Raw genomic sequence first — 27,243 nt, 5'->3', positions numbered from 1 at the left:
ACCGGTGTAAGTCTGCAGCCCTGTGACCTTAAAATAAAACTGCACATTGTAATTTCTGTAAGTTAAGTTTACCTATTACTAAGGCATCTGCCAGTAATACAGTCAAAATGGGGGAAAATGTGAACAACTGCATTGCAAGTTGATTTAAGGTGTGCCCCTAAAATTTCTGCTTGTGCTCCTAAAATTTTCAGTAAGGGGCTACAGTGCTCCTAGTAAAAAAAAGTTAGCCTGGAGCCCTGCGTCATCATAGAAGAGAGTTGTTGCGAGGGAGAGTGGACGTTAATGATTTTGATCAAAGATTACGAGGATGCATTCATTAAAAAAATATGCACAGATTAATAATTTAACAAACTAGTAACTTTCTGTATAAGTGATTTATTGAATCATTCACTCAATTTATTTATTTTATAAACAGATTAATTCAAGAAAGAAATAAGTGATTATTGCTGTGTCCCAATTCATCTACTTATACTATGGTCTAAAATTATGTATTATTTTGTGTGTTGAATCCATGGATTGCTTTGTTCACAACTAAGCCCACTCAGAATCCCTGAATTACATAACTATATTATTAACCCTCTGAGGTCGGCAATCACGCCGGCGTGATTTGCTCGTTTTTTTCCTTATCAGTTCAAACGAGAGTCCAAATACTCTGTTGACTTTGATCTTACAAACCAGTTTCATACATCAATCGATCCTGTTAAGTGTGTATTATTTTGTGTATACTTACAATAAAAACAAAGTGTTGTGCTTTTTGCCAAATAAAGAAAAATAAACATGATGTGAGTTCTGCTTTCTCTCTGTCAGTGAAGTCAATTCTGAAACGCGTCCGAAAATGAACAATAACTCAGCGAATACTCAGTCAAACAGGCATACAGACACACAGGCATGAAGCTTGAATTCTCTTCTTTTAAATTAAGTATTTTTTATAAAAAACAAATATTCTCAGTTTATGTAATCTGTATGAAAAGAGCGAGATGTCAGTCGTTCTCATCTCAGCTAATTATTTTTAATGTTGCGCTATTCAAACGCAAATGACTGAGGCATCCATGCAAACTGTGAACGCCCCCATATCAGCTCGAGAAAACACATCAAGTTTATTCAGATCATTGTACTTGTTTACACCGTCTCGCGGCGCTGTGAGGAATAATACTATCGTAATAATAATAATGGAAAATGTACCTCAGAAGTGCTGGTATTTCGAGGAGCAACGGATCCTGAGAATACTGTAGTAAGTTTTTTTCATTCTCAAGTGAATCGCGTTTCTGTGTGTGAATGAATGAACGGCAGAGATGCGCGCTGTTTACCACAACTCGCAAAAAGACGGTTTAAATTTGAATCGCATTTCTGTGTGTGAATGAATGATCCGCTTTTAGCAAACTATATTGCTATACTGAGATGAGTAAAAATTGACTGAAATATGTTGAAATAAAATGTATTTGTATAAGCAACGTATTAAACTGCAAATTAACATTTATATTTCTTATAATAAAAACGAAAGACCTATGTTACAGACATATGAAATACATTTCGTTGACTAGTTTTGGATAGATTATACATTTTTACTGTAAAATATTTGCCACCTCAAATAAGCTTTTGTTTGCCAATTTTTGCTCATATGTTAAATATAGTATGTTTTGTCAAAAATAAAGTAATCAAATAATGTTATTATGTGTTTGTTCCAATGTAGCCTAAGCTATATTCAAAGTAATGAATCCTTAACTTTGAAATATGTATGATAAAATGTATACTTTAGTTTTTACAAAGAAAGATTGCACTTGAATTGTTGTTGTAATTGTAACCTTTTTAATAAAAAAATATATTTACAAGGTAGATGTAAACAAACTATTAAAAGGTAAATATAAGCCTTTTCTTTAAATAATTTTTATTGTGTTTTATTAGTGACAAATTTGGGGAGAGGATACATATTCCAAAACTGAAAATACAGTATGAGAATTAACTGCACAATTACTAGACATGAAAAAAAAAAAAAAAAAAAAGAGATGCTTCTAACTGAACCAATTTGGTAGAATATATATATATATATATATATATATATTGCTCTTGCATTCTTTCTTGTGGCTCAGTGACACACCTGAATGAATGGCTCATTAAGTATGCGGGCCCCATTGTCTCCTCAGGTGTGAACCACTAAATATGCATGATGGTGTTGGATCGTTGACGCCCACTCGCATATTGCCTTTCCAAACAGAAAGTGTCTTGCAAAATTTAAATCAATGTATTGTTTTATGTGAATGATAAGGCAGGATGATTTTCAGATCATTTTGAAGAAAAAACTCTAGGCGACAAAATGCATTATTCAGAAGTCTTATTGACACATATTTAGTATGTGTTTTGTGGCCTTATTTCAGAAACTTTAGTTTTTAGTTTTTTCAATAACCATGCATAAACATGTTCTCTCAAAAATACAAACATGTACATACATGTTGCTCACATATTATGGTAGCCCTGTTTGTGCTAAATAGAGTGTAATTACACCTTTGCCATTAATATGTTTATAAGCAACAGAAAAAAGCACAAATGTCAGGGCATGTCAGAACATCTCAAGGACCCCAAAAACCCCTTAGACCCCAGAGGGTTAACACAACTCATTGCCGCTAGTCTTAGCTTACTCTGCATTGAATGAGATGGTAATGAAAATAAACAGGCTTCCCTTTCAGTCGCTCGCGTTCTACGTAACGTCAAATTGACAAGGTAATTGGGATCACTTCAGGGAGCCCTATCATCTTCGAGTGTCTACAGAACGAGCCAATGACCGTTGGCGTGCGTGAATCGCGTGTAGTATAGTATAGTGCTAGACTACGGCCTGTTAGCTCCTCCCTCCTTACCACGCTGCCAAACCAGGAGGCAAGCGAAGGTGCAAACGACCCTGAGACGGGCGACCCAGAGGTGGATCAAACTGCTCTTCAGGAGATGGCGAAGGCGCCGCTCCTTCCCCCGGTGGAGGGCCAGACGGAGAATCTTTGTTTGCTTTTGTTTCTGTTCCGCCACTGGCCACTCCCCACTCACTCTGCCCTTCGACGGAAGCAGGTACATGTTGCACCACATACTCAGACCCCACTCCGGGCCGCTATGCCGTTCGAGTTGGTTCCCTGCATTCCACCGCGCTGCCCCACCCCGGGTACATCTGTGGTGCCGTTGGTCCTGCTTGCACGGTGTCTGGGAGCCTGGCTAGTGCTCCCCAGCCTGACTCGCTGGCTCATTCGTACTATCAGACTCGGCTATGCGATTCAGTTCGCCTGGCGTCCCCCAGCCTTCAGGGCATTCAGTTCACCCATGTTCTGGCAGACAATGCCCCTGTGCTCAGGGCAGAGATCGCAGTCCCACTGGCGAAGGACGCGATCGAGCCAGTCCCTCCAGCCGATATGAAGACCGGCTTCTACAGAGCTCTAGGAACTAGAGACCCGGAACTAGAGCTCCTCGCAACAGCCCCTCCCTGGCCCATTCCTCTGAGGGAGGACCTGCTCTCTCAGATACGGGGCACCCTATGGCACCCGCGTCCGGACCTCTGGAAACTAGGTTCTAGGTGACCTACCCCAAGCGGTAGTTGACACCATCACTTCCCCTAGAGCCCCCTCTACGAGGCGCCTCTATGCGTTGAAGTGGAACCTGTTCGTTGACTGGTGTTCTTCTCACGAGGAGAACCCCCGAACTTGCTCGATCAGAGCCGTGCTTTCCTTCCTGCAAGAAGGGTTGAAGCGAAAGCTATCTCCCTCCATCCTTAAAGTGTATGTTGCCGCTATTGCCGCACATCACGATGCAGTTGAAGGTAAGTCGTTGGGAAAGCACGACCTGATCGTCAGGTCCCTGAGGGGGGCGAGGAGACTAAATCTGCCTCGCCCGCTCTCTATACCCTCTTGGGATTTGTGTCTGGTCTTTTCGGCACTTCAAAGACCACCTTTTAAGCCCTTGCAATCAGCTGAGTTGTAAGACAGTACTCCTGGTTGCATTGACCTCCATCAAGAGGGTAGGGGACCTGCATGCATTTTTGGTCTAATCGTGCCTAGAATTCGGCCCGGAAACGTGCACAAGGTTCCTACCACTCCCTTCCGGGACCAGGTAGTGAACCTGCAAGCGCTGCCCTCGGAGACGGCAGACCCAGCCCTGGCTTTTCTCTGTCCTGTTCGCACTCTGCGTTTGTACGTGGACAGAATGCAAAGCCTCAGGATCTCAGATTAGCTCTTCATCAGTTACGGAGGCCAGCAGAAGGGAAAGGCTGTCTCCAAGCAGAGGATGGCCCACTGGACAGTGGATACCATCGCCTTGGCTTACGAAGCCCAAGGCGTGCCCTGCCCGCCCCGGTTGAAAGCCCACTCCACTAGGGGTGTCGCTTCTTCGCTGGCAAACGGCACCTCACTGACAGACATCTGTAGAGCTGCGGGCTGGGCGACACCTAACACGTTCGCTAGGTTTTATAGCCTACGTGTTGAGCCGGTTTCTTCCTGTGTGCTCGCTTCAACCAGCCGGTAACACCGAAGTTCCCGCTCTAGTGTCGGCTTGCTGCGCCACTCCCCTCCACATGGAGCGGATACGTGTGCTTTTCTGCTCCAGTCGAGTTCCCCACTCAGGCGAACCCTGTGAGTTCCTCCGCACCCCCTCGGCCATCGGACGTTGTGGAGCGTCCGACGCCAGGCCTAGTGCACGTATGCTTGTGTAACTTGTGCTAGGCTGGGTTCCATATGTGGTGATCCCTGCGGCAATCCCATATGCGTATTCTTCCACAACCAGCACCCTGCGGTGAGCCCGTGTCTTTCCCTTGGCAGAGTCCGCTCTGCCGTCACTGTCTGGTGTTGCCTCCCCCTTCTTAGGCTGGAGCCACCCCAGTGACATTCCATATGTTGCACTGCCCCTCCAGCCAGTCCATATGTGTATTCTCCACATAGTACCTCCCTTCGGGCAGGACGTGGCTTCCGCAGCGTCCTTCTCCCCTGGAGAGGCACGCTTTCCCAGTGTTATCCAAGAGTTCCACTGTGTGGGGTATAACGGAACAGCAGTTTGAACTCCTCTACGCAGGCCTTCCGCCCGAGCCAGTTGGGGGTCTGGGAGTCTTGCGTAGAGTGCTGGATGTGGCAGCAACCATGGTGTTTTCCATGGGATCCCAATTACATTGTCACGTCGACGTTACGTGGCTTGGAAAGCCCCAAGTGCTTTCCGTCATTTTGACAGATAATACATTGTATTTCCCTGCTTTAGAAACATTCAGGTAAACGCTGTTATTAGGGATTAGAAGTGAAAAAAGGAGACAATTATATTTTAAAGCATTCAATTGAAAAACCACTTGGAAAGATTGAGAGAAAAACAATAATCTCTTGTTTTTCTCCCAAAATTCTCAATTTCTTTCCCAGTGGTTTTTCAATTGGATGCTTTAAAATGTGTATTCCATTGAATTATTAATGGGATATATCGTAAATTAAACTGGGAGAACAGACCACAAATGCAGAGATTATGATGTCTTTTTTTCATACTGTTTCAGCGGAATACAAAGGAGATACAAGTATATATAATAATAATTAGGAGGGAAAGAAAGCAGCAACTGAAAAGAGCTCTTGCCATATATATTCTTGTGATATGTATCACATTAAAATACCAAGCGTTACATTATTCTCTCATGACGTCTGACAATAAAACATGACGAAAATAATTACAGCTCATTCAGTCAAACTGACGGATAATGATTATGGTGCAAGCTTATGTTTTGAAATTATTTGTTTCAGTCTTTTTGAATGGAAGATCCCCAAACTGGAAGTGTCACCCATAATTCAAAATATGTTTTGACTGATTAAACAGGAAGAGAATAAACACATGATTGCGACAGTATATGGTTTGTCCTGTACAATAGCATTTCTGCCTCATTCTGTGATAAGAAGGCACATCACTTTACAGAACAATATGCTGTTAATTTAATACAACATAATATAATATTGTACTAATTTGCTTTGGTTTCAGTACAGACACAACATATAAGCCAATTATTTTGTTTTAGTTACATGTTATATAATATCACAATTTCACACAATATAAATAGGTATTCATACATGAATATGTAGTAGCCTTTATATTTTTGGAAAGGGATCCCTCGCTAAGGTGGTTTTCCCCATGATCCAAAGACATGCTGCATAGGTGAAACTGAGACCATAAATTGCCTGTGGGTGTGAGTGAGTGTGTGAATGTGTGAGTGTGTGTGTGCTAACCTTGCAATGGACTGGCCATCCATCCAGTGTGTTACCAAGAAACTGGGATAGGCTCCAGCATCCCCATGACCCTACATAGGACAAGTGGTTTGGAAAATAGATGGATGGATGGTCCCTTGCAAGGAGATCATTAAAATTGGGGGCCCTTAGCATGAAAAAAGTTTGAAAAGCACTATACTAGAGGTCATTGACATCACATGGATTACTGTCAGGCAAACTTTGCATGATTTAGATTTAGCCTAAAGTCTTGTTTGTGGCAAACATTTGCACTCTGTGTGAATAGGCCCACATCCATAATAACATAAGCATGGGGGCAGCATAATCTGGGGAACTGAAAAGTGTTGCCGTCAAGGATAGAGTTCTTAAAATTAGCATTCATAAAACTATAAGACATTTCCATTTAAATGTTAAAATCCAGAATAATGGAGCTAAGATGCAAGCAAAGAGATATTTCAATAACACCTACTACTAGTTTCCTATCCTAAAAATGAGCTAAAGAAGCAGCAAAACATTCAATCACTGAATGGTGAGCTGCATATTTTAAGGCATCATTAATCAAACAAATAATTAATGGAGGGGGCAAAAGTTGTGCTAGTCTTCAAAACCGACATCAAGCATTCTGCCTTTATACGTTCTTCCATTTCTGTCTCTCTGTCTGGGACCCAGGGCAAAAAGACACTCATTACTCCTAATACCTTATAGCAATCAAGATGAAAAGCAAAAAACAGCAGCACAAGAAGGGTAAACTTTATTAAACTTCATTAAAGTCAAAGTCGGGGATCATGTCTGTAATGGTCACACTCAGTGGAGGGCGAGCAGCGTAAATCATCTCAAAGGCTTTTTTCCAGCTTAATGGCTGGGTAATTTATACTTTGATGTCGTTTGAGTGTAGCTATCACTGTCTAAGGGCTGTTTATTCTGTTTATGAGGCCTCAATAATTCCTGGCTCTTTTTACCCATAAACCCTAAGCAACAATTAACAAGTGCGGACAACCCGAGTAGAGGCAGATGCATAATGAGGAAGAAAGAGCAGATGAAAAAAAAAAAGCCCTAAGAGCGGGGGGAAGAGATTACAAATGGGCACAGTGCAAATGATACCAAAGCAAATCCAGTCATGTTTCGCTACCAAACAAGATATTTTAATCTCAAAGCATCCAACACTCAGCTTTAGTTGCCCAAGCAATTGACTGAATTGCTCAATTGATATTGAATGTTCTCTCCAGAGAGCTATCCAGACCTGTTCCTGACAACGGGTTTGGGTCGGCTGTGCAAGCGTTCCTCTGTTATTAAACACAGGCATTCATAGGTCGTCCTGTTTCCCTGCTGATTTTAATATGCTATTAGCAGTCGGCACATGCGTCCCTAGGGTCAAAAATCTAAATGATTATCTAAATGCACACAAAAATATACAGACATATAGAGGCAGTCTTGCACAAATACAGGTAGTGTGCTAATGTAAATGCTCATTGTTTTGTTTATTAATTTATTCCAAAATACACTAATAATGCAATCAACATATATTATGACTCAAATACAACTCTTCTGTGATGAGCCGATTTTTTGTAAATTAATTTGTGTATTACAAATATTTGGGAGCAGGGTAGAAAATAACTGGATTTTACACGATTCTTTTTGTAGTGTGGTATTGGTGGTGATGTACTAAAATAAACATTGTCACGTGTGGACCTTTCTTCTTCTCACCGTTGATTCCTGATGGTTAAGAGGACAATTACTTGAGTCGCCCCCTGTCGTTTCACAGAATAGTACAACAGTGAGCGCATCGATAATAAACGGCACGTCCGTTTGGGGAGGTGCGCGCAGTTTACGGAGACTCGCGCTGCGGAGCCAGAGGAAAATATAAACAATGCTTTAAGTGTGAGGAAATGGTAACATATTGCACTGAAGTAGGCTGATTTTAAATGAACATTTATTTAAAGTAAAAGTTCTACTTTGGCAAAATTACATTTCCTTAATAGCCTAAACAGAGGTTTTATTCCCTTCAAACTTAAATTGGAATGCCGCCGTTTCCGTCACTGCAACTTCCTGAACACACACACAAGAAATTAAATGCGTTCAGTCCAAGCAAAGGCTGGATAGGCTTTATTAGTTTATTGTCATATACAGCGCTTTACAGCCATTTATGAGTACATAATCACTTGATTCGTCCTGGTTAACTACTTCACTGAAATGCTCCCAAACAATATTTTACCCTCCTTTTGTTTTGTTTTTAATTCTCATTTTTGACATTTCTGGCTGATCTGTTTTGCCTCCATTGCTGCTTAAACTAAGTAGCTTATTGAGTCTGCAAATTAGTGCCTGACAAAAAATGTAGCTTTAAACACGTTGATATCTACATCATTATGTTGAAAAATAATCTTATCGGAATCATTTTTGTTATGCTTATGTATATTTTTAGTTAAAGCTGTTAAGTTATTGAGCAATTTCTCATGTAGGATTTTTTTCCTTTGTGTTTTACATAATGAACAAAAGGAAACCTTAAAATGATATTTGTAGATTTTTGTTCCTCAAAATGTTGGTAAGTGCACTCACTGTATATATTTATATACAGTATAGAGCCTACATATACATAGGCTACATCAAAGAATATGATTATTTTGTATAATCCAATCATAGTCAATTATGTCAGGAATGCCCCGCTTTAAGGTGCATAAACTGAAGTAAAACTGTAGCATTTTGCTAATTTAAAAAAACTCACCCAAACTTATCTTATACATATGTGATTAATCAAACATATACACAACATGAACGTAATATTACAACTTGATTCTGAACAATATAACATAAATGACGCAGTGAACGAACTAAAGAACGAGTTATTCACATTGTGAATCTACGCTCTTTCTGTAGCAGCGCACTAAAACGTAAGTATTACGTTTGTGTAAGTATGTATAAATGTAAGTATAAATAAAAAGAGACAATGAATAACTAATTAACATTGCACTTTTTCATCATCTGTTATTTTTTATCACTAAAATGACATGCCATTATAGTCAGACTAAAAGTGAATGAATATTGATTAATATTCTTAAAATATATATAATATTATTGGGTTATGCATAACCCAAAAACTCACCATAAATGTTTTTAACTAGAAACAATTTTCCTTTTCTTTATCATGTCACTGACCCATATAACAAGAGGACCCAAAAAAAACTTATCCGTATCCGCTCGAAAGTGTGCAGAATAGACTGAAAAAAAAAGCTTGTGACTGTGAAAAGCGCTTGAAGGAAATGAGGGCAGCAAGATAAGGCAGAGGTGACTTACTGCTGCTCAGTAAGTATCCAGCAGCAGTCTCTGCCGGCAATTAAGACCGCCTAAAACTACAGGCCGCAATAAGGTAATTAACCATTAGCAGATCATCGCCATGCTTATGAGCGCAACCTTCACAAGCACAATCATCCTAATACGGTCAGTAAAGCGGCAACCTGCCATCTTCTGCCAGTGCAGACCCGTTGCCACAGCCCATCCTTAATTGTCGGCCATCAACAGTAATTTAGCTTGCTGTCCCACATAACAGCTTGATAAAGAATACCAGCCTAATTACATCTTGCACGTTTCGATCCATTCAAACAATAAATAAAGCAAGGTTAAGTGCAAACGAATGGAAGTCAGGAAGAGGAAGAAACAGAGAGCGTGCAGGGGACCTGTGCTTCCACAATCACACAGTCGGTAATGTTCGTCTCGGGCAAGTGGAGATCAAAGACAGTACTCCCTTTCCACCCCGACATTGTAGGCTTTTTTTTCCCCTAAAGCCCCCTGAAAGCACGAGTTAGGCCGGCCTAACTTTGCTCAGTGCTCGCTGGAACGGGCATGACAGGGATCATGGCTAACCCCGAAGGACAGGTGCTGCGTGGCTGGAAAGAGAGCAGCTCCCTCGTGCTCCTCGCAGGTCACTTCCAAGCAGCGCGTTAGTGCGAGCGCCGCGGCAGAAGGCCCTTAACGGGGAGTGTTGGCTGCTAGCCTGTAATTAGCTTGGACAGCTCAGGCTCAAAGAGAGAGAGGGAGGCAGCCAGGCTACATCATAATGAGCTCAGCTGGGATTAGGAGGACAGGCAGCAGGCAAGGTGGGGGCGTGAAAAGAGTGAGCCCTCCTGTACGAGCGAGCCGGGGGTAGAGATCAAGCAGGGGAGGGCCAGGCCGCACTGGCTGGCAGGGTTAGACCCCTCAGCAAAGGATGGGCCAAATGAGGCCTGGCAAGGAAAGGGCCAAGGCGGCCTAATGAAGCGCGACACCTCCAGCAGACGAGATCAGCAGTAATTAACACACACGCGTACACTGACTGTCACCGAATGTACCCCCCAAAAAACTCCAGGGAGCAAACCTCAAGACAGGAATGTCAGTGTGTTTAGCTGCTATAAATGTCTGGAGTTGCACTAAGAATCTGCATTCAGTGTTCCGGTGTTGTTTTCAGAAAGTTGTTTCCAGAAAAACCTGAAATCATTTCGTCTGCATTCATTATTATTATTATTATTATTATTATTATTTTGTCAAGGTGGTATAGAGCGTTTGACAGTCCAAAAAAAAAAAAAAAAAAAACCTGGACAATTGATCAAAATATTTAACTTACTAGCTTTAGAACTACTTACAAGTGATCCAAAATTACAGTCCTGGTGGCAATCACCGTAACTTTCAGGTGTAAATGTAATAAAAAATCTTTGAAATGGACAGATGTTGCCCCAAGTTATGTTTGAAATGACAATATAATTTTCCTTGAAATCTTGTGTCTGCAGTCAACTATGTGAATTTGCAGCAGAATCCTGCTGGGTGCTAATAATAACTGTGATGGCTCTACAGGACCTGACAAAACGACAGACACTTACTTGTCAGACAGTAGCTTCTTGTTCTCCTCCTTATAGAACGCTAGTTTGTTCCATACATCCTCGCTGTCTTCCTGAAGTTGTGTTTTGCGTTTTAACCTGAAACATGGAGAGAGAAAAAAACAAACAAACAAACAAACAAACTCAAATTTAATTAACATCGAAACACATCAGGAATAAAATAAAAATGATGCTCCAAAAACTCCTGGTTCAATAAATGTAATTTACTGTCCATAAAATAGTTATTATGGGGGCTTGTTATCTTTACATGCACATATATTACCAAACCCAATCTTTTAAAGTTAGCCCATTATTTTGATTTATTTCCGTAAAAGGAACTGAATATGTTAAGGCATGAACATGTTTGTATTTATTAGCAGAAATGTATACAATATACAGCAAACATTACCATACAAACCTCTAATACTATATAGCCTTAAGATCCACTGTCATATACCATTCATTTTTGCTGATTTTCTGATATCTTTGCACTGACCAATATCCACTTCAGAATATAGGAGAATTTGAGAAAAAATTGTTTTCAATAATTTAAGGTCTAGTTTGGACGGTGCAAATTCTCTTTTTTACTAGAATGTCAGTTTGCTGTTTTATTTGTATAACTTGCTAAATTAAACTCAGACTTTCAATTAAAGACACTAACATTTTTTGCTTAAAACATTCACAATGTATGAATATACAGACTTAAAAACTATGGGTCCTACCATCCACCCGACACAATGCGGAGCCAGGCACATTCACAAGTGTTTTTTGCAAGCTTCAAGCCCGACGCAGTTATCATTTTCACGTCCTGTGCCATGTTATTTAAATGGAAAATGCATTTGTGCAGCTCTGAAAACGAGGTGTGTTCAGGCGCATTGTTGGTGCATTGCTATTTTGAGGAAACTAAAATAGACTATATATTTTTTGTTATTTAAAGAGTGCATTAGTAATGTGTGCCTATATTGGCGGGTCCACAACGTGCATACACTCTTATTATTACACACACAGGGACACGCAGCAGCATACAAACTAGCCAAATATTAAAAATAAAAAGATTACAATGTAAAAGATTAATATTGTGTACATAAAGATATGGTGGAATTCGGTTTGTCTCATAGATGGTCTCCTTGCACGCTTTAACCTTGCGCACAAGCAGATCCATTTGCTCTCTGGAGCAGGACAATCATCTACTTAATTTGAACGTTCAAATAAATAAATACATCAATTAATTCACACATGAGGGGACTTTTTTTTTATTCAGATTTGGGTGTTCAGCTGCAGTGTGAATGTAGCTTTTGTGTCCAGACAAATCGTTAATTCAAAATGAAAACTATCAAGTTCCATTCCTTCCATTGATACTGTAATAAAAAAAGTCTCTCTCAGTTTGCACACTACCTTTCAGTCAATATTGCACAAGCAGAACAGCTCTACAACACAAATACTATTTAAACCCTATTCCACAGACACTTTCCTCTCATCACGTCCTTGAACCTACTGTATGGCAGAGTGCCTTTGGGTTCTGTGGGAGCAGCCCTACATCATGTGAAAACATTCACCCTGAGAAGCCACTCCTCAGCTAACAGCTTAACAAGCAGCAGCCCGGAGATCTTCCGTCTTAATCCATTGTGAAATTCAGTATTAAAAGCTGTGAATGGCCTCCTGAAGGACATACTCATGAAATAGACCTTAGAGAAAGACATCTTCATTCCCCTCAAGCCTCCTTCACCTCTATCTTGCTTCATTATACAGCGACCGAGTAAACTGCAAGAACTTTTCCGAAAAGGCAGCAGCTAATTTCTTTGATTCAGCGAATCTGTTTATGAGTGCAACTTTGATCAGTGTGTGGATGTTTTAATAAGTTTTAATTTTATTTACGCATCCCAAAGCACCCAGTCTGATTTACAATCTTGAAAATCCCTTCTGGAGAAAGAGAGGGTATGTTTTTATGTTTTGCTAATAGTGGTAGCGCTAATCATGAGTGACGTCGTGGGTTACACAGGGCTGCTGCATTCTAATGAGATGTTAGTCTACAGCCAAGCGCCGAGACTCCTGCTGGGGCCAGCTCTCGCTTGTACTAATACATGTGTAATAACGCTAACTCCTACAATATATTTGGATTGATGCACACCTGACCATCAGAAATGGTTCCTCGCCAATAGGCTAGCGGCTAGCTAAACGATTTTCTACTGCTTTTCAGGCATTCGGCTAATTTGCATAACTGTTCAAAACAAGTTTGTTCAGCAGGTACCCTGCTTACTCAACTCCCTGCAGAGTGAATGGCACAACCAGGTCTGTACGGAAAATGAACGTTCCCGTAACAAGACGGGAAAGCTTAATAAAACAAGAGCTCTTTGGAAAAGTAAGTTTTTTTTTTTTTTTTTTTTTTTAAACTAAGAGGAAGGAGATTATCAGAGACTCTTTCTCTTTTGTGCCTCTGTTACAATCTAACACACACACACAGTTGAGGTGGGTAAATTCACACTCCTTTCACACGGGATCACGTTGCACTGCTGTTTTCTTTAATTAACCCAAAGAGAGCACAGCTGACAAGGTCAACACTTGCATCCCATGTGGATACTCAACATACGCTTCTATTATATATGTTTAAAAATCTTGTGAAAAAAAGGGGGAAAATGTTAAGGGGGTTGAGGAAATTGTCATGACATTTTGCTGCTTCTAGGGGTTTAGGTTAAAACCAAAGACTCAAAGGAGGGAATCAAAACCTTTTCTTTCAATCTTTACCACCGCTTTTTTCTTCCTCTCTATTCTGTCGATATATACAATCACCTTGGCCTTTTCAGGATGAAGTACTTTTGCACCCCTCTTGCTTTGAGACAAAGCCTGTGCTGCATTTCACAGAGATTAGAGCAAGAGTGGGAGACAATTTTAAAAGTCAGTTAAAAATAATTATTTCTTTTTTTTTGCGCTTGAACAAACTGAGACAACTCCCATTTTATCCTTAACCGCAATTCGTTTTTTTTTTTTATATACAATTACTAGGACACATTTCTCAACACATTTTTTTAACTGTTCACACAGTTCTTCTTACCAACTTTCAGCTTGGCACAGCAATACATTTCATATACAAAACACAATGAAACTACCAAAACACTTCATACATGTCTCTCTTTTTGACTCTCTTCAAGTCATCTCTTTTAAAACACTAGCAAAAGTTGTCACCCAACAAACACACTTTGTCACTCATAAAACAATGACCTAAAGACCCTCATATACTCACGGCAAAGTTCAGTGGAGGTATACTCTAAGCGAACATCCCGCTGTTGCAAGCTGATGAATATGTAAATACGTGTGGCACGCTTTGCTCTCAATAACAAAATAAACACACAACAACAGTGGTGCGAAAACTGCAGTTAAGAAAGCATCTCATCATAGTGACATGGATGTTTACATGTGCTCTGCAAGCAGCTTTACATTATTAAACATGAAAAATCGTGTCAGCGTCGATTACAATTACAAGTACAACTTCAATTTCTACTATACAGCAGCTTTCTAGAGTGTTTGTGTTTTTACTTGTGTCTGACCTTGACAGATTGAACAAAGGAAATTAAAGGGGGGGAAAAAATACCACGTCAAACAAGGCAGAGCCCCAGAACACATCTAACTATTACGAATCACCATGGACCAATGGCAGGCGTTTACCAGATGGAGCGAACTTTTCAGAAAAGTTTGCTTTGGAAAGCGGTTTCAAACTCCCATTGTTTTGGCCTAATTTTGTTTAAAATGATGACACACAAATAATTCCTAATTTGTCCCCTTTTGTATAGATGGTCTTTAATTAAATATTAACATCTGTGTAGGTGTTCAGCTACATCTAATTGCTTTGATAGCATTTAATTTCTTAGATATGGAATATATTTCAATATGGTATTACTGTATAAATGTAGCAAATTGCTATCTTGTTCAGTTTTTTATTATGTTAGGTTTTGAACTTAAGTTCTTGAGACTGTTTTGAAAAAAGTATTTAACCATGCAAATTAGCCTGTAGGTACATATAGAATTTTGGTGGTTGAAAAAAACATTGAATATACTTTGTGGCAAAACAATGGAATATGATCCAACAGTTTAGATACATAGAAAACAAGAGTTTTGAAAAAGCGACCTATGTATTAAGGTCCTAGAGACAGTAAAAACTGTAATAAGCAAGAGGATGACAACATGGACAACATATTATTGTGTGCAAATATCAAGTTTTAAATAGTAAGTACTTACAAGTCATGGGAATCTTCAGCTTTCTTCAGCTGCTCCGTCACTGTTCTGTAGTTGGTTTGAATGAAGCGCAAACGGTCATGATGTTTGGCATAGGCTCTTCGCAGATCCTCATTCTCCTTAGTCTGTAGATTATAGATGAGCAGGTATACATACAAACACAATTAAAATCTATATTGTAGCCTATGCCTTACATAAATTTAAATTAAGCTTAAATGTGCACATACTAACGATGACCATCACATTAGAGTTTAAAAATCGGAATTGTTTCCAGTATAATGGATCACTGACTTTTAAAGACTTTTTAATTAATACTGTATGTCCATAAATAATATTTTATTTAAAAACCTATTATGCCTCTCTTTACAATATGTAATATGAGACAATCCATCCAAGTCCACTAAAGGAGCGGGTGTGTCTTCACATTTGGCTCCTAAACTCTGGAATAGCCTTCCTGATAATGTTCGGGGCTCAATTCACTCTCCCAGTTTAAATCTAGATTAAAGACACATCTCTTTAGCTAAGCATTCACATAATAACATCACATAAACTTGCCAGCAGTTATATCAGATCAAAAGTATATGACTATGTATTGCTTGAAACATTATGAACAGCAGCTGCAGCTACGCTAATTATTTTCCATTTACTTTTCCGTTTCTACCTCGTAAATGGGTCAATGACGTGACGGCAAAATTTTCTGTCCGATTGCATTTTTTCAGGCAAAAACGGGTTTAAATGCATAAAAAGATACTGTATATTTGTAGTACCTCTCCCATGTATGTACTCACTTTAACTTTTCAAAAACCTTTACTTATTTTTTTATTTAAAGTGTCAAAACATCATGTGGTGCGACTGTACGGCCATAACTTCTGTTTTGAAAACGTCTTTGAAATTACTCTGAATTTATGCAAATTTATTTCCTGCACTATTTGGCATGATTTCCAAAATGTTTTGTAATCCTTTAAAAAAATTCAAAGCATTTGTATTTATATTTCCATCATAATATACAAACAAACTTTGTCCGATGATGTCCATTTTATGAAATATCATGTGGTGCGACCATAAAGGAACTACCATTTTGGGACTTTTATGTTGAAAACTATTCAAACACAGGAAGTTACATCATATACCAATTTACCAAGGACCCATGGAAGCAGCAAGCAGGTTTGTAATTCTCTCAAATTGAAAAAAAAAAAAATACACCTCTGTAATGGTTGATATGTAGTTGCCACATTTGGATGTCATGTGGTATGACCTAAAAAAAATGTAATATTAAAGTTATTTCTACAAATATATATTTTTATTATAAATTTCATAGTGACCTTTTTTGGGAAGCTAACTTGTTTTGTTTAGGTGGCCAATTCTGTACCTGTAAATTTTGACTGAATTTGAAAATATCATGTGGTGCGACCAAATATCATGTGGTGCGACCACTGCAGACTATTTTCCATGATAGATATATGTCCTAGATTGGCAGTTTTATGCTTTTATATTCAATTGACGGTTTATATTAAAAAAAGTACTTTACTTTAGTATCATTTGGAATAGATTTTTATGCAATTTAGGATTTTTTTAAATATATTTCAGACAGTTTGTTTAAATATATGTTTTCTATGTGAATGTATAGCAAACAGTAATTTATTCCTGTGATCAAAGCTGAATTTTCAGCATCATTAATCCAGTCTTCAGTGTCACATGATCCTTCAGAAATCATTCTAATATGTAACCCTGGACCACAAAACCACTCAATGGGTCAATGTCACATGGGTCAATTTTTTGAAATTGAGATTTATACATCATATGAAAGCTGAATAAATATGCTTTCCATTGATGTATGATTTGTTAAGATAGAACAATATTTGGCCGATACAACTGAAAATCTGGAATCTGCGGGTGCTACAAAATCGAAACATTGAGAAAATCGCCTTTAAAGTTGTCCATTTATGTTTGCGAAATTGCTATATTCACTCACAAAAATAAATGTTTTATACATTTACGGTAGGACATTTACAAAATATGAAACATGATCTTTATTTAATATCCTAATGATTTTTGGAATAAAAGAAAAATCGATAATTTTGACCCATACAATGTATTGTTGGCTATTGCCACAAATACCCTGTGCGACTTGTGACTGGTTTTGTGATCCAGGGTCACTAATGATTTGCTGCTCAAGAAACATTTCTGATTATTATCAATGTTCATATTTTTGTGGAAACTGTGATACATTTTATATGTCAGGATTATTTGATGAATAGAAAGGTCAAAAGAACAGCATTTATTTGAAATAGAATCTTTCGTAACATTATAGCCTAAATATCTTTACTGTCACTTTTTATTAACTGAATGTGTCCTTGATTAATAAAAGTATTAATTACTTTTAAAAAAACTATTGACCCCAAATGTTACCTGTATACAATACTTTTATGAAATAATTTATATCTATAACATTATTATTTGTTAGAAAGAAATTCTAAGTCAAGTTAAATTAAATGGTGCACTTGTGTTTGTGATGTGATTTTTATTAAAAAAAAAATGTTTGTTTATGTTCAGGAAAATTCTGTGAAATTTGTATAAAATCTGGATTAAATAAAAAAATTTTTGTATACAATGTATTGTTCATTGATCTCTTTAAATAGATTTTTAACTATATAAGGTCTTCATGTCATTTGGAGCGACCACTTACGTGGTGCGATCAATAAAAGTAAAAAATAAAATATCTTATTTCTGTGGCTTAAATATGAATCACTGATACAGTATGCTTTAGTAAATGATATTTTTAAAACATTTCTATCAGTTTTATGTGATTTACAGGAAAAATAAGTCTGTTAACTAGATTTAAGAAGGCAACTCAGAAATTATAGAACAAAAAATTAGATCATTATTTACAAAAACTCAAAAGAAATGCAAATACTTGGTTTCTAAACACTTTAATTACTAAGAACTTTATTTTTCTTTTTAAAAATATTTTTTTTTAAGCATGTTAAGGAAATTAATTAATTTGAAGACAAATCACGGTCACACCACATGACATTTTTTAAGGCTACGGACAATTCATCTAGATGAAAAAACACTAAAATCACTTAAATTTAATTTTTTAAATGAATTTAGGTGTACACAACATCCTTAATGTTTGAACAATTGCAACAGGTATTATTTTTTATTGTATTTTAAAATTGGCCTGTCAAAAATCCTTATACGTCATTGACCCAAATACGGCCTAATTGACTAAGCATTTTAGTCTAGTTTTAGTCAATGAAAACAATTTTGTCATGCTGCATAATGGTTAAATTGATAATCATGATTATTTTGCTCAAAATTATAAAATCACAACGATTGTTGACATTTGAGAAATGCAATTTTACATTTCATCAGAATTATTGCACTTTTACCTAGCACAAATCAAGTGAATGTCAACTCATACGCATTATTTATTTTACCTCATCTAGTTTCCTGATATGTTGTAGGCTGTTTATCATATAAATTAACACACTCTCTATTATGAAAACTGGTAAAACAAGAAACTTGTCTCAAATATTAAAACGGTGAAATTCCTAATAGTAATTCCAATAATTCCAAATTGCATTAAAGTTTTTATATTAAAACAACAGCAAAAAAAGATTTTGTATTGCCAGACAGAGGGGGCATTTATAAAGTGCATTTATTCTGCAACCACAATTGCAAACAACATAGTTGAGATCAATGTTTGGATTTATTACAGTTCATCACCTGAAGCTTTGATCGCAGCAAACAGTGCAAGCAGCTCGTGAAGGAACGCAGACTGGATCTATTTACATTTTTACATCTAACTACATTTTAGTCTTGTTTAATGACGTTGGTGTCATCTTGTCATTGTCTTGTCTTAGTCATGGAAAAAAAGGTTGTCAACAAAAAATATTTTGTCATAGATTTCGTTAACAAAATTAACACGCGTTCATGTTGTATTGCAAAATACTTTTTCAGCTATTGAGGTGGGAAACAGGTAAGGACAGAGACTGATGTCAGTGGTATAGTTATGTTTAAGGGTGGGTTATGGTGTAAGGGAAGGGTCAACCGTGTAATTACACAAATTACAGCTGTAATTAATGCACTTATTATATATATATATATATATATATATATATATATATATATATATATATATATATATATATATACAGACATCCCAACCTGCACAAAGTCATTTCCGGGAGTCAAGAAATATCGGTGGGTTGGTTCGGTTCTGATTAATTCGTTTCGGGAGTATAGATAAAAGCCCGCCCGCACTGACAATTGATTGGTTGGGTCCTTACATGCGCTTCGTGAGGAACACACGCACACTAGCACACACACGCAAGGTCTCTCGCTCCCTCTCTCTGCCGTGCGCACGCTACGCATGCGCGCTCTTGCTCGCTCGCTCTAGATTCCGGGAGATTTTAACTCATTTGCGGGCATCAGGGAGCCTCGATAAACATGCGGGAGACTCCTGGAACTTCCGGGAGACTTGGGATGTCTGTATATATATATATATATACATACAGCAAGTACAATGTAAAGACATGAAATGCAAACATGTATCAAATGTTTAAAAGTTATTACATAGTAGTTAACGACCCATTAACTACTATATATCCCATTGATTATTTACTAAATATAATAAATAATGTTTTTTTTGTCTTTCCTTCCTGCCCAGAGAGAAGCCACAAGAGTTTGTTGAATTGCCAAAAAGAGTTTATTGTGTAACCAAAATGCCAACAATATCCAGAAAAAAAGAAAAAGATTTGGTAACACTTTAGTTTAGGGTCCAGTTTTCACCATTAACTAGTTGCTTATTAGCATGCATATTACTAGGATATAGGCTGTTTATCAAGCACATATTAATGCCTTATTCTGCATGACCATATTTGACATCCCTTAAAGGGACACTTCACCCATTTGCATTAAGCTTTGCATTGTTAGAAACCCAGTCATACTATTGAATGGTTGTGCAACACTCTCTCATTTTCCCCTGAGACGGGAGAAATCCGTTATTTACCTCTTACACTTCCTCCTACAATGACGCAAAAATCGTCATTTTGCGTCATTGTAGGAGGAAGTGTAAGAGGGGGGGATTTCTGTTGAGACTACAAGCACTCGTTCCTCATCTTTCCCAGGGGGCGGGACCCGCTCACGCTACAGACCTATTACAGATCAGTGGGTGGGACTTTACTCTCTGAAACTGAAAGCAATATCCTCCATCTTGTTTGAAGCTAAGCTAACAGGCGCTGTGGAGACAGATGTAAAGTTATGACAATAGCGGAGGAGAGTACTCAATATGATATAGACTAGAGGAAGAGGATTTCGGAAGTCTGATGCTTGAATCAGGTGTTTGTGGCTACCTTTACAAGCCGCATTGTAGCGAAGAGCAGCCGAGGCAGAAGACCTGCCTGCCGCGGACGAGGAGCCCGGACTGGCTCGGGTTAGGGCGGACTGGTGGCGCCGGTGATTTCACTATGCAACTACGAACCGCTACGAACACAGAGATCTGTACTGAACTGGACTGAACATCCAGGTACCATGCGATAATTCACCTTTTCGAAAGAAATACAAACGAGGAGTAATGCAATAATGAGTTCGCCAACTAACTAGATATTTTGTGTGAATGTGAAATTAATTTCAAGCTCTGGTGGTAGCTAGCCTTGTAGACGGAAGAGTGATTTCTCTTATAGGCAGATATGCGCTTTCTGGATTAGTGGGAGTGGCTTGCGGAGCTGTGCAATGTGGTGCATTGTGGGAGTTGTTGTCTTTCATACAAATGCGTCCTGAAGTTATTTTTTGTCTTTTCTCGGTCACAAAGGCACCAAATTCAAAATTTCTTTTACATTTCGACTACATATATGACCCACTTTAAATAAAAAACAATGTTCAAATGGGTGAAATGCCCCTTTAATCCTACCCCTTACCTATACTTAACAACTACCTTACTAACTATTAGTAAGCAGTAATTAGGGGCCCTATCTGAAAATCTTAAAACACTGTTTACTGTTTTATTATAATGAGTTTATGTGATGATTGATTTAAGTTCACTTAAATTAAACGTTTTTTTTTTTTTTTTTGCCAAATAAATGTTAAAATAGTTTTCAATGATACTGTAATGCTGTTCTTTGGCTCCCTATTAAACATTATATACATTTTTTAATATTGCTAATAACTTACAAAGCACTAAATGTTTTAGCTTCCCAGTACTTGAGCGAGCTCTTAACGCATTATAGTCATTCACATCTATTGCGATACGATTTTCTTTGTTTAATAAACTGAACTGTTATTTTGAACTACTGTTGCCATGAGAATGCTCATACCTCATACCCTGTGAGAATATTTATATTTTTAAGTGTCCTTGCACTGACAGTTTGCCTTTGTTTGGGCAAAGTAAGGCCTATTAACACCAAAGGCCAATATAAAATGATAATTCTTCACACATACTTTTATTCCAAAAAATTTACATAAAACTGCAGCACAACTACTTCAAGTTCGTTCAGAGAATAGTAAATGCTTAGTGCCTGCTGCTTTTCTCACAACAATTCACACAAGATCCCCTATCAAAACATACACAAATGAATGGGTGACCATTCAACCATCATCTCATGTTTGGACTTTATCCATTCTACAATGTCTAGATTGTTTAGAAAGTGTTTTGGAAAGAAAACATAAGTAAAAACCTTAAAGAAACTGTTCTAGGGGTGTACCTTAGACTATTTTACATTTTTAGACTATGCAAATAAGTTCCATATGGAGAAAGAAGGGTGAGCCATCCCAGTGTGACTACTTCTGATGTCAACAGCCAATCACAACACTGGGATGGAAAAGTGCCATATTATAATCTCTTCCACATCAGAAAGGGTATGCTTTTAATAAAAGTATGCTCTCAACAGACACACCTTGTTCAGAGTGAGGCCTGTGAGGTACAAACAATACCAGATACAATCAAATTCTGAGTTCCACTTCCAACCCCACAATGAGGTTATGCTCCAATAGCAAACTCTAGGAACATTTCTCACCAGGGGAAGATGTAGCCACCGGACCAATCAACCAAGCACGCAGAACATAAACAGCAATAACAAAATCTCTTTCCAGAGACCTAGACATTAGCGTATACTGCAGTATATAATGATCTAATGTACAATATCTAATTATATTGCATAACTTATGGCAAAATGATAAAGTGAGCCTAAGCCCACATACCCTATATGTCCAGTGGTTGTTTTATTTTTAAATGTTAAAAAAGACAATGCATGAGAGAAATTGTTTATTTAAAAGCAAATGCAGATGTTTGCTACTGTCATGTGGAGCCAACTGAATGTCACGTTCTTGACTTATTTGGGAGAATGTATTGCTACTGTCTGGCAAACATTGTAGTATTCATATAAAAACTTTCCAGTTCAAAAGCCCTCAGAACAAACTTTTTCTTCCCTAAAATCAGGTGATAAAAAGTATTTTGTAAGAGTAAAACAAATGCAACCTAAGATTTATTTTCTTGGAATTTAAAAACAATATTAAGTAATTAAAAAGAGAGATTTCATATGCATCTATATACAAAAAAAAAAAAAAACAATTTATAATAACCCAAATATCACTTTAATTTGTCAAATAGGCTTATAATGACCTCTATTGTTCCTAATACGTCCAGTAACCTAAGAATACACTGAACCACATATAAAGAGCTATAACTGAATATAATGCATTTAGAATGTTTTTTTATTATTTTTTATCAATGAACATCAAACATTTTTACGTTATTTTTGCTGTGGCGACAAACTGGGCCCAGTTTTAGCAAAGACTTTAAGACTTTCTTCTGTAAACACTGCATTGCCTCATTATTAAACATTGTATACAATTATGAAATTTGACTAAAGATTGATTGTCTGAAAAATAATCGTAATTATGCTAATTAATTGTCAATTTTAGGGCTTTGACAATAATGCCGATTAATTGTCTGTTTTAGGGCTTTGTAATACATTTTTTGTGTGCTTCGTTCATTAATAATTGTGATGAATTTAAACCTTTGTAAGTTATTTTGCAGTGTAATATTACAGTTAACACCTTTAAATATTTAAGTAATTTATTCAATTCAGCAAATAACTGAATGTATAATTTATATATATATATATATATAGAGAGAGTATATATAGAGAGAGAGAGAGCGAGAGAGAGAGAGAGAGCGAGAGAGAGAGAGAGAGAGAGAGAGAGAGAGAGAGAGAGAGAGAGAGAGAGAGAGAGAGAATTATATATACACACAAATAATATAAAATTTCAAGATGTTTATTTTAAATGATAGACCTAGGAAGTTGCCAAATAAATTTTACATAGCCCCTTAAGTTACCATACACATCTTTATTTTTTATGCACTTTTGATACTGTGCAATTAGTTAAGTAAACTTTAAAGGTATTACAGATAAGATGCTGGTTGTCTATTTTCATTCCACACACACACACACACACACACACACACACACACACACATGCAAGGGCATGGATGTGATATTTTCTATAGTAGTCAGCCTACAGCCTATTTTTGACGGGGATTAAAGCAGTTCAAAGAACAAAAACTAACAAAATGCTGGCTGTGCTGTTTATAAGAGAGCAGAGTTTGCCTGTTGTTTGGTGCTGACTGCTATTTTATGCTATTTATGCTGTTTTACAGACAAAAAAAGAAAAGAAAAAAAAGAAAGAAACTGCATCCTATAAATTCCGAATAGGCAGTGATTTCTTTAAAAATAATGTTATCAAGTATTCTTCTATTTGATCTGCAGTCTAATAAAAGTTTCTTGCCTTCTTAATGTGCTTTAGACCATCAGTTGTCTTGTGCAGAGGAAGGGTGGCTATAGAGTCAATAGCCCTATTAGTGCTACAACAACTACTGTACAAATCCATATTATGACGAGAAACACTAGTTAGATAAAGAGAAAAGACAGTCCATCATTACTTTAGGAAATGAAGGTCAGTCAATTCGAAAAATCTCAAGAACTTTGAATGTATCCCCAAGTGCAGTCGCCAAAAACATCAAACGCTATGATGAAACTGGCTCTCATGAGGACCGTCCCAGGAAAGGAAGACCAAGAGCTACCTCTGTTGCAGAGGATACGTTTATTAAAATTACCAGCCTCAGAAACCGCCGATTTACAGCACCTCATATTTCAACATCCACTGTTCAGAGGAGACTAAACAGAAAAGACATGGTGGCAGCTCTGTAACTCCACCTGTGTTTCTGAATATTTATTGATTTAAATAATACAATAAATAATACATAATGAATAAAAACAAAACAAAAAACATGACAACTCTAAATAAAATAATTTGATATATACAATTTAATTATATATAATATAGTTTTGTTGCTAGTGGATAAAGAAATGATAGCGCTTTGAATATCACAGCTCCCGTCAGGAGTTTGCACTGTTGGCAGCTCAGTTATAACATATTGGGAGTGTTGTACTTTTGCTGTAGACTAATAAAATGAAAATGAAAATATACAAATAACATATTAAAATGACTTTTGTTTCTAAATAAATGAAGCAGTACTTTTTATTTCGTTATAACCAGCCTTAGGAAACCTTGAAACTCTAGAACCGCATGACCTTACCGTTTTTTGCTCAGAATGAACTATTTTTTTTTTAATCCTTGATTTTAGACATACAAAACTTTTAGACATATGTCACAGGCCGGGGTGAGCGCTATAGCGAGCCGCCACCCCTAGCTTGCGTACCACCCTGAGCAGCGAACCGTAGGACACAAAAGGCTAGACACTAGGAATAGCGTAAAAAGGTTATCTTTTTATTGAATCACAACATCTAGTAAAAGTCAGCACAGCGGGTTCTCGTTCTCCTCAGCGGAGGCTCAGACAGTACGAGGCAGTGTCAACACAGCAGATTTTCGTTCTCTTCAACAGAGGCTCGGGCAATAAGAGGCTGGCGTTGGCACAGCGGGTTCTCGTTCTCTTCAGCGGAGGCTCAGACAGGAGGCGGGCGTCAACCCAGTGAGTTCTCGTCCTCTTCAGCGGAGGCTCAGACAATAAGAGGCGGTGTCAGCACAGCAGGTTTTCGTTCTCTTCAGTAGAGTTTCAGACAGTGGGATGTTGCTTGTTCACAGCGCTGTATGACACACTCAGAGATAGTTCAGATCAGTAACACAGCACCGAGGATTCTCACTCTCACCAGTAGAGGCTCAGGCAGTAAGCAGACCAGCGTCCATACAGCAGTTCTACGTTCTCTCCAGTAGAGTTTCAGACAGTGGGATGTTGCGTCAGCACAGTGCTGTATGACACACTCAGAGATAGTTCAGATCAGTAACACAGCACAGAGGATTCTCACTCTCACCAGTAGAGGCTCAGGCAGTAGGCAGACCAGCATCCATACAGCAGTTCCACGTTCTCTCCAGTAGAATTTCAGACAGTGGGATGTTGCGTCAGCACAGCGCTGTATGACACACTCAGAGATAGTTCAGATCAGTAACACAGTACACCCGGATCATGAGAGCCAGCTCAGCTGGAACTACTAGTGCAAACCACAATACAAAATCCAAACACTCGTGCACTCACTACACACAGTACAAGTCTTCCCAACGTGATCACTCCAATATCAAACACTGCAAATCACAAGACTCACGGTGATTAGGGTGCATGCACAGAATCCAGGCCGCGGCTCTCAGAAGCTGGACTAGGCAGAGTGGCTGCTGTGTGGTAAGCAGGGCAAAAATAATCAGCCAAACTGAAAGCAATAAGTCAGTATAATGAATAAGCAATAGTTCAAATACTCGATCAAGCCATTCAAAGCATCATAGAGAGCCTGTTTTATCTGGTGGAGAGTATCGGAGCAAAGCTCATGGTGACGTAGAGATCAGGAGAGACATTGACCATCTCATAATATCCGCAATAAGCGTCACTTAACTCAACGGCGTCGGGGCCGCGTTCATCGGGTGCCAGCAGTAATAGAGTTTGCGGATTTCAATCACAGAAAGACGCCAGTTTCACATCCGATCCTCGCTGCTCTCCTTGAACGCGTTCGTTTCAAGCCCAGCCGGAAGCCTGTATGGGATGTCGCTCTCCCCCGCCTCTCTCTCTCTCCTGTCAGCCACAATGAACCTTTATAGTCCTCCCACTGGACACGCGTCCCAATCGCCAGCTCGAATTCCTCCCATCACGCACCTGTAACCGATTCCACTCATCAATCCCTGTATTACCATTTTTTACAACTGAGTCCGGAACCGGCTTCCTCTTTGGGTGTCACACCGGAAACACTCCCCAAGGGAAACACCATCCGTTGCAGAGGTTCCTCCCCTTCTGCATGTCGTCACCCCATGACATTCTCCCCCACTGTTGGGTTCTAGTCCCTAGAACCTAGGTGCAGAGACCCAGTCACCATACCTTTCGGGAGGTTGCCCCCGAGTGTCCCGTTGGGAGCGTCTGGGTGGTGATAAGGGGTCTACTCCTTCTGCCGCCATTCCAGGGTTTTCCGGCACCACTGCCCATCCCATCAGTGGTGGTCCGGGGGCCATGGGGGCTGCTGGAATCTCTCCCCTCGGCATCGGATAATTGGGGCAGGGACGGAGCAAGTTGCGATGAAGAACCCGTTCCGGGCCCGGCCTCCCTTCAGAGCGAATGGTATAGACAGGCAAGTCGGGACCCTGTTGACGTTCCACCACATAGGGCATGGGCTCCCACCGGTCGCTAAGCTTGCCTTTCCCCTGGCGTCGACTATCTCGTACCAGGACCCACTCTCTGGGTAGCAAGGGGGCTTCTCGGGCCGTTCGATCGTACAAACGTTTGTTCTTGGCAGCAACTACACTTATTTGGTCCGTAACCCATCTGTAAGCATAATGGAGCAGCTGATGATGCCTGCTCACCCACTCGGTGGTACCCTGGGATCCCTCCGCTAACGCTGTCCCCAGGAGCAGGTCAATGGGTAGATGCACATGCCTCCCGAACATCAAAAAAGACGGAGCATAACCCGTGG

The 27,243-nt window shown here is 38.8% G+C and overlaps 1 protein-coding gene across 3 annotated transcripts in view; it reads right to left on the bottom strand.

Moving 5' to 3' along the window:
* The window catches only part of cntln (centlein, centrosomal protein), a 134,932-nt gene that overhangs the window by 45,396 nt on the left and 62,293 nt on the right, over positions 1-27,243 (bottom strand). For all 3 annotated transcript variants that reach the window (XM_084401757.1, XM_084401758.1, XM_084401759.1), the window contains exons 11-12: positions 15,281-15,402; positions 11,054-11,149 (exon numbers count right to left, since the gene is read on the bottom strand). In XM_084401757.1, the coding sequence (XP_084257883.1) occupies positions 11,054-11,149; positions 15,281-15,402 (218 nt within the window). The remainder of the gene's footprint in view (positions 1-11,053; positions 11,150-15,280; positions 15,403-27,243) is intronic.

This window comes from Rutilus rutilus (genome assembly GCF_951802725.1).
Source record: "Rutilus rutilus genome assembly, chromosome: 2".
Taxonomy (NCBI): Eukaryota; Metazoa; Chordata; class Actinopteri; order Cypriniformes; family Leuciscidae; genus Rutilus; species Rutilus rutilus.
This window is presented reverse-complemented; position numbering and strand designations above follow the sequence as displayed.